At 35.8% G+C, this 7,721-nt stretch overlaps 2 protein-coding genes across 2 annotated transcripts; both read left to right on the top strand.

The window, feature by feature from the left end:
* Positions 1-1,502: 1,502 nt before the first annotated feature.
* Positions 1,503-2,442, top strand: LOC138869431 (uncharacterized). The gene is made up of 2 exons (XM_070147049.1): positions 1,503-1,896; positions 2,249-2,442. The coding sequence occupies exons 1-2, from the start codon at positions 1,503-1,505 to the stop codon at positions 2,440-2,442; spliced, it is 588 nt and encodes a 195-aa protein (XP_070003150.1).
* A 3-nt stretch (positions 2,443-2,445) lies between these two features.
* Positions 2,446-5,888, top strand: LOC138869430 (uncharacterized). Its single transcript, XM_070147047.1, has 4 exons — positions 2,446-2,569; positions 2,637-3,029; positions 4,178-4,247; positions 5,813-5,888. Exons 1-4 carry the CDS (start codon positions 2,446-2,448, stop codon positions 5,886-5,888), a joined length of 663 nt encoding a protein of 220 aa, XP_070003148.1.
* The last annotated feature ends 1,833 nt before the right edge of the window (positions 5,889-7,721 follow it).

Here is a 7,721-nt window from a genome sequence, read left to right as displayed (position 1 = left end):
AAATTCGTGGTAAAAATCCAAAATATCAATTTTTAGGTCTTCTACTAAAAACCCACAATATTTTCATGCTCAAATCTACATATAATCCAAGTATTTAACTTGCAATAGGTGAGAATCACTTACCTTGACATAGATGACGAAAATATCCCATCCATGAGCTCCAAAAATCACGCACTCAAATGAAAAATGGAGGAAAATGACCAAGACCCATCTTTAAAACAACTCACTGCGCAGCACTGCCCTTCTTTGCTAACGCGACACTGCCCTCGCGTTCGCCAAGGCGAAAAATCAGCTTCCAAAAAAAATTCCTCTTTCGCGAACGGGAGACCCGGCTCGCGAACGCGTAGCTTCACCAGACGACCCCTTCGCGAACGCAAACGCTAAAAATCATGGGCCCAGTTCTTCTCCTTCGCGAACGCGAAGCACAAACCAGCAACCAACACAAGACCTTCTTCGCGAACGCGGGAACTCCTTCGCGTTCGCAAAGAACAAAATCAGAACCAGACATCAGCAGTCCTAAAACATCCCGAATCAATCTGAAACCACCCCGAACCACACCCGAGGCTCCCGGGACCCCGTCCAATCACACCAACCAGTTCCAAAACATAATACGGACCTGCTTGAGGCCTCAAATCACATTAAACAATGCCGAATTCATGGATTGCACCTCATTCCATGCTTAATGAACTTTAGATTTTTCAACTTCTACATTCGATGTCGAAACCTACTAAATCACGTCCGATTGACCTCACATTTTGCACACAAGTCATGTTTGACATTACAGACCTACTCCAACTTCCGCAATCGCATTCACAAAACGATATCAAAAAGTCCACTTTCGGTCAAACTCCTCAAAAACCTTCAAATTTCTCTCTTTAACCAAATGGCTCCAACATGACCCGTGGACCTCCGAATTCACTTCTGATCGCACTCCCAACACCAAAATCACCACACAGATCTATTCCCAGACTCGGAATCCCAAACAGACATTGATAACACTGAAATGCACTTCAACCCAAACTTTTGAAATTTTTCCAAAAATGCTAACTTCCACAATAGGTGCCGAAATGTTCATGGGTCTTCCAAAACCCGATCCGAACATGCGCCCAAGTCCAAAATCATCATACAAACCTGCTGGAACCTTCGAATCCTGATACCGAGGGCGTTTACTGAAAAATCCAATCTTAGTCAATTCTTTCAACTTAAAGCTTCCGAAATGAGAATTCTCTTTCCAAATCAACTCCGAACTTCCTGGAATTCAATTCTGATCATGCGTACAAGTCATAATATCTGAAGTGAAAACTGCTCATTGCCTTAAACTTCTGGATGATGCGGTAGAGCTCAAAACGACCGATTGGGTCGTTACACTTAAAGACGATCCATGAGAAAGAATATCTATTGCTAACCCTAGAATACGAGATGAAGTAAGGAAACATTACATTCAACAAGGTCCTTGTCAACCTTTCAGGCATCAATTTCCTAAAACTCAAATACGAGGACGAATGCGTCAATTTATTCCAAGTTGGTTCAACGGTCAATTTTCTAAATGGTTGGAGTATAGCGTGAAGAAAGATGCGGCATTTTTCTTGTGTTATTATTTGTTCAAAAATGAATTTATTCATGGAAGTGCAAGTGAATTTTATACAAAAAATGGTTTTAGGGCTTGGAATAAGGGTCTTAAAAGATTGCGTTTGCATGTTGGTGATGTTAATGGTGTCCATGATAAATTTTTCAAGAAGATATTAGATTTATCAAATCATCATCAATCAATTCAAGTTGTTTTTGATAAGCACTCTGAGAAGTTAAAAAGTGAGTATCAAATGAGTTTAGAAGCATCAATTGATGTGACAAGACTTCTATTATTGTATGGATTGCCTTTTAGGAGTCATGACAAAAGTGAGTCTTCAACAAACCAAGGCATCTTTCTAGGATTCTTATGATGGGATGGGGACAAACATTCGTATGTGAGAAAATTAATATTAGAAACTACTCCACAAAATGATATTTTGCTTGCCCTATGATCCAAAATGGTATTATCAATGCTTGTGAAAAAGAAAAATTAAAGGCTATAATTGAAGACTTGAATTGGAGAAATTACTTGAGTCCAGTGAAGTTCATATCGGGCGAGGACTAAATCAAGAACGCGGGCTTCAAAGACCAGGTGATACTCGTTGGGGATCACATTTCAAAACATTATATAACTTTATTGTTATTTTCTCATCTATTATTCGTGTGCTTGAACATGAAGGTTCTACCTCAAATGAGAGAAATCAAGCAAAATATCTTTTGAGTGAGATAATAACATTCAAATTTGTTTTTATGCTTCACTTGATGTTGAAAGTTTTGGCAATGTCAAATGAGTTGAACAAGATCCTACCAAAGAGGGATCAAGATATTGTTAATGCCATGGAGTTTCTTAACATTACAAAGAAAAGATTGTAAGATATGAGGGGAACTGGATGTGAATCTTTGCTAGATGATGTTTCCTCATTTTGTGATATGCATGATATTATAATTCCCAAGATGGATGAATTATATTTTCCTGGAAAGTCGAAGCGCAATTCTTTTGGTATTTGTTATTCATACCACTTGCGTGTTATCAATCTTTTATGCTGTAACTGATGTGCAACTTCAAGAGCTTAATGACCGTTTTGATATAGTGAGTAGCGATTTGCTTCTTGGGGTAGCTAGCTTGAATTCAGCCAATTCTTTTACTAATTTTGATAAAGGTAGAATAATGAGTTTAGCAAAATGTTACCCAAATGAGTTTGATGAAGTACAAATTCGAGACTTGAGTTATCAACTAGATACTTTCATAATTCATATGCGAGCTGGCAATCCCAAGTTCTCCAACTTGAAAGGGATTAGTGATTTGGCAAAAACATTAGTTGAGACAAATCTTGTGGAGATTTATTCGTATGTTTATTTACTTGTGAAGTTAACTCTGATTTTACCTGTTGCTACCGCAACTGTGGAGAGAGCATTCTCATCCATGAAGCAGATAAAGAATGAAGAGCGGAACAACATGGGTGATCAATATTTAAATGATTGTTTAGTTTGTTACATAGACCGTGATGTATTTACAAATATAAGTAATGATATCATTATTGATCGTTTTCAAAATATGAAAGCTCGTCGAGGACAATTGTATATGATATTAAAAATATTGTTGGAAGTTTTATGCTTTGCGTCAAGTAGTTATAGTTATTATATTTTCTTTCATTTGACCTATTTGTCTATATAAATAAAAAGGACGAATAACTCGAACCGACGCCCAAATTGATCAAATCGATTAGGTTGACACCTGTAACCCCTAAATTCTGGATCCGCCGCTGCTTTCTCTCGCGCAACACAATGTAAGTTGTCTCAATAACTTTTCAAAAAGTTCCTGTACAATATGCTGGTACTTGATAGACTAATCCATAATTGTGAAATATGAATCATATATATCTTAGCAATCAAGGAAGACCGCGGAAAAAAAGAAGAAGCTGAAGACAATATTTGAGGTCAGCTCAAATAGACAATATAGTGTCTATTTGACACTATATTCTTTCCTCTCATGCCGAAGAAATAAGTCCTGATGTCATGGATTGGGACTAGACAGTCTTCTATTGTATTGTTTTCACTTAGCTTGGATCGATATTTATCATTTTGTGGTACTGCCTTTTCTTCTGATTCCTTTTCCTTATCTTCGTTTCTGCTGTGTAATTCATGTGCCATAAGCAATGAAGGTTCTGCAATCTCCATGACATGCTTAGGTAAAGCCATTGCAACATATTCGTGAATATTTAGACCGTCTTTAAAGATCACATCAGTTGGTCTTATGCCTATGAACAACTCAAGCACCATAATACATAGCTATAAATATCTCCCTGTTTGGTAACATAACCTTCTGATCCGTGCTCTACAAGTAAATAGCAAACTGTTAGGAGATACAGAATATGCAAATAAGATCTTCTTAAGTTAAATATGGCAGATCTTGTTCTGTTTAGTATGTACAATTATATGGTTCAGGGATTAGAAGTATGTGTTTAAGATTCAGATGCTTGGAAAATGATGATATTGTGATAGTATAAATATAGGCTGTAAATATCCTATGGAATCTTTTAGCGCGTCAACATTCTGCTTACTCCAGGAAGTATTGTATGATCTAATGAGAAACTTTGTTAATCTAAAGTCACCAAGATGAGCAGTCATATCCTCATCAAAGAGAATGTTGCTTGGTTTTATGCTGCTGTGAACAATTGGTAAATGGCAATGGTTATGGAGCTAATCAAGTGTAGAAGCAACATCTATTATATTGCTATGTTCGGCCTTTAGATTGTTGGGCCCATGCTCATATTGTCCGACCCAATGGCATGATCCTATTGTCTTTTGATTTTTATTCCTATTCGAAATTGGATTTAATGTTTATTCCTATTTTGAGTAGTTTTGGTTTTAAGAGAAAACACCATTCATGATCTATAAATAAGACAACCTTGGAGAATTATTCTATCATTGGTACAAGTCTTTGAAAGACTTCAGCACATAAGAGTAGTTTTTGAGAGAGCTTTCATCAAGAGAGAAGAGAGAACAAAATATTCGTTTTGCTACAGATTTTATTCTGACCAACCAAATTTAAATCCCGTTTTTTGATTGGTTAACCGTTGGATCGAGCTGAAATTTTGACTATGTGTTTGTAACTTCTTGATCTTTGATTTGAAGAGTGAAGATCAGATTTAGTGGCCTATACCATATGATTTAGAGCCCCAAAAAGTAGCTCCAGTTTTGTGACTTCTCTTCTTTCTTCAATTGATTTGTTGTTGCTCTTGTTGCTCCGTATTTGGCACTTGTTGTGTAGCCAAATTAGAGAACTTTTGTAACCCTTTTATTGTTATAGTGAATCCTTTTGGATCTTTGTGATCCCATGGGTTTTACCTTCGATTTGAAGGGTTTTTACATTAAAATTTGGTGTTCTTTATCTTCTTTATTTTCGGGGTTGCCTCTTCCTTGACATAACATGAATAATGTTCATACTCATTTTTGAAAGCCTTCATTCTTCGGATTGAGATATTTAAAGTCCAAAATTAGACATGAACTCCAAAATTAGACATTTAAAGCCCTTAGGGAATCCCTTGGTTGACTTTAAAAAAATCCTCATAAGTTATTCCCCCAGCAATAGGTAGATCATTATCAGAAATATGTCCAAGTTGCAGACCTGCTGAAGAGGCTGAATTGAGATAACTCTTTTTTTGGTTTCCAAATATGCAATAGGCAACAAATGAAAATAAGGGCATGTTGGATTTATTTTCAATTTGGGTCGCGGGTCGCTCCAAATAGATAAGATTAAATAACCTCTTATCAGAAGTTACTCTACACGTTGAATTTGTGGGAGCATATTCTACACGGTTTTTTTTTTGGGTGGGAACAGTTTTTTCTTTAGAACTGCTTTCTTCCTCAACCCTAAATAAAAGGGAACATACGAACTTTTCAGAGAGATACAAGAAGAAAAATACAGAGAACTCATCTCCTTTTCTTCTCACAAGAAACACAAAGAGGACACTTAATTTGTGGAATCAAAAATTCTATTTTCAAAGTAAAATAGAATCGGCGTGGAGCAATTTCTGTCACACAAATTTCAACAATCTTCCGCTGTTGTTAACATGTAAACAAATTCGATGTCCCTGTTACTATTATATCATCATTGGTATCAGAGCATGATTGTATCCGTACTCTGCGTTCTCCGCTGCAAATTTTATTCTTATAGAGCTATGGTTGGTGCCATGAAAAGGAACAATCTGTTTTTGTCCTTTTTAAAGGATCCTGTGTATAGGATTTTGCTGCTATTGACGGTGTTTGAGATTGAAAATTGCTCTATTTACCGTGTTGCTATTTGCAACGGAACTTAAACAAAAGTTTCAAAAATTGAATTGAAATTATGTGAGATCACCATGGCTTGACAGCTTTATTTGCATTCTTTGAAGTTTATTAAATATAATATAATATAAAGTCTCATCATGTGAGGAAGACATGATATCTTTGGCATGTGTAAAGTTTTTTCTTTGCCACTTGGATGGCATTACATATTTGCCTATTTACCAAAGTTTAATGGGTCCCGTAAGGCAATATGAAAGTAGTTTCCATGGTAATTTTGATTTCTACAATTTTCCTTCCTTGTCTAGTTGAGGAATAATATAAAGCTTCTTCATATGTACATCTGGTTAACGAAATTATTTGTCTATGTGAATTAATTGCTTGACGCTGGATACTGTTAAGAGCCTTACTGTTAATTGATGTCAAAGCCTTACTGTTAAATGATATCTTGACATTAAGTGATTAGAGTTCTTTTTTACTTGGTCTATAATATATTAAGAATTGGCCCATGGATAACTCCTGATTTCTCAAATAATTTTTTTGTTTAGTCCTAATCCCTTAAATTAATATACTTCTACGAGTTATTGTGACATATATTGTCACAATGAATGGTTGTAGCCGCTCTAAGTGTTTCCTTGGTCCTATTTTAGATATGGCTGAATAGGGACAAGTTTGAATTACTCCAAGTGGGAGTTCTCGAAGTCAAGGAAGGGGACAACCTAGAAGAATACGCCGTCGCAGGACTTATTTCTATAATGATTCAGACTCGGAGCCTGAAATCATTAGGAATATCCCAAAAGCGAGGCAAAATAAATTAATGGGCCGAAAGGCTGAACGAAGGAAAGGAGAAAAGAAATTTAGGGAGTTAAAGGAATTTAAAATGGGCCCTGATACTTCCTTTCCTGAACATGTACACCTTTTTAGGTTAAAAAGAGCTGGATTGGCTAATTACATAGAATTACTGATTGGAAGCATTAGTTATTTTAGCGAACTCTCTTCGAGAGCCTTGGGGTGAAATTTTAACTGAGATTTATCATGATATTTGGCCTAGTGCACCTTTTAGCGTATATGTGAAGAGTTAGTATTCGACTGGTACATGTATGTCCTAGCAAACATATAAATTGTTGTTATGTATTTTATCTTAATGAAATTTAATTATGTTATTTGTCTCACCAGTTACATACATTATTTATTATTTTTTTTATAATGGATTGAGATTTGAAATAAAGTACACACTAAGAAGTGATTTTAATATTAGTTAAAATATTTAGATATAGATGATGAATGGAAACGTAGTGACAGTTCGATTCTATACTAAATGTAGAATTAATATTATAATTAATTTACTTGAGTGTGCAATCACATGCATAAATTGACTGAAGCATATATTGATGAGTTAAACTTGTAAAATTATCTCTAATAACAGGCATGGTATCGAAAAGTATCATTGCTGACTTGAACAAAGGTGACAAACTGAATGGTGAAAATTACGACCTCTGGATTCGTAAGATGTGGTATGTACTCGAAGAGCAAGATGCTCTTTAAAGTATTAACTATGTTATGAGTCACCCAGGGGAGGGAAACACTGCCCAACACAAGAGGGATATGGAAACTTACAATGTTTGAAAAACGAAAGATTCCACTGCACGTGAAATTATTGTAAGTTCAGTTACTGATGATCTTATCTACGAATGTGAGCAATATTCTACTGCTCAAGCCATGTGGGCACATTTAAGAGAGGTATATGGGGTACAACTGCGACTCGCCTTCGAGAGCTGACAATCAAGTTTGAAACGTATAAAAAATGTCATGATCACGGTATAAAGCAACATCTAAGGGTGATGTCAAATATGATTGCTCAACTCAAA

This window comes from Nicotiana sylvestris, chromosome 5 (genome assembly GCF_000393655.2).
Source record: "Nicotiana sylvestris chromosome 5, ASM39365v2, whole genome shotgun sequence".
Lineage (NCBI taxonomy): Eukaryota > Viridiplantae > Streptophyta > Magnoliopsida > Solanales > Solanaceae > Nicotiana > Nicotiana sylvestris.
The sequence above is the reverse complement of the archived record's forward strand: the minus strand, read 5'-3'. Positions and strand labels throughout refer to the sequence as shown.

Coding starts and splice junctions, on each gene's coding strand:
- LOC138869431 (XM_070147049.1), top strand. CDS start 1,503: ATGCGTCAATTTATTCCAAGTTGGTTCAACGGTCAATTTTCTAAATGG. Junction 1,897..2,248: donor TTTTAGGAGTCATGACAAAA/GTGAGTCTTCAA, acceptor TTGAACATGAAG/GTTCTACCTCAAATGAGAGA.
- LOC138869430 (XM_070147047.1), top strand. CDS start 2,446: ATGAGGGGAACTGGATGTGAATCTTTGCTAGATGATGTTTCCTCATTT. Junction 3,030..4,177: donor TGAAGAGCGGAACAACATGG/GTGATCAATATT, acceptor GTTAATCTAAAG/TCACCAAGATGAGCAGTCAT. Junction 4,248..5,812: donor TATGCTGCTGTGAACAATTG/GTAAATGGCAAT, acceptor TCCTGTGTATAG/GATTTTGCTGCTATTGACGG.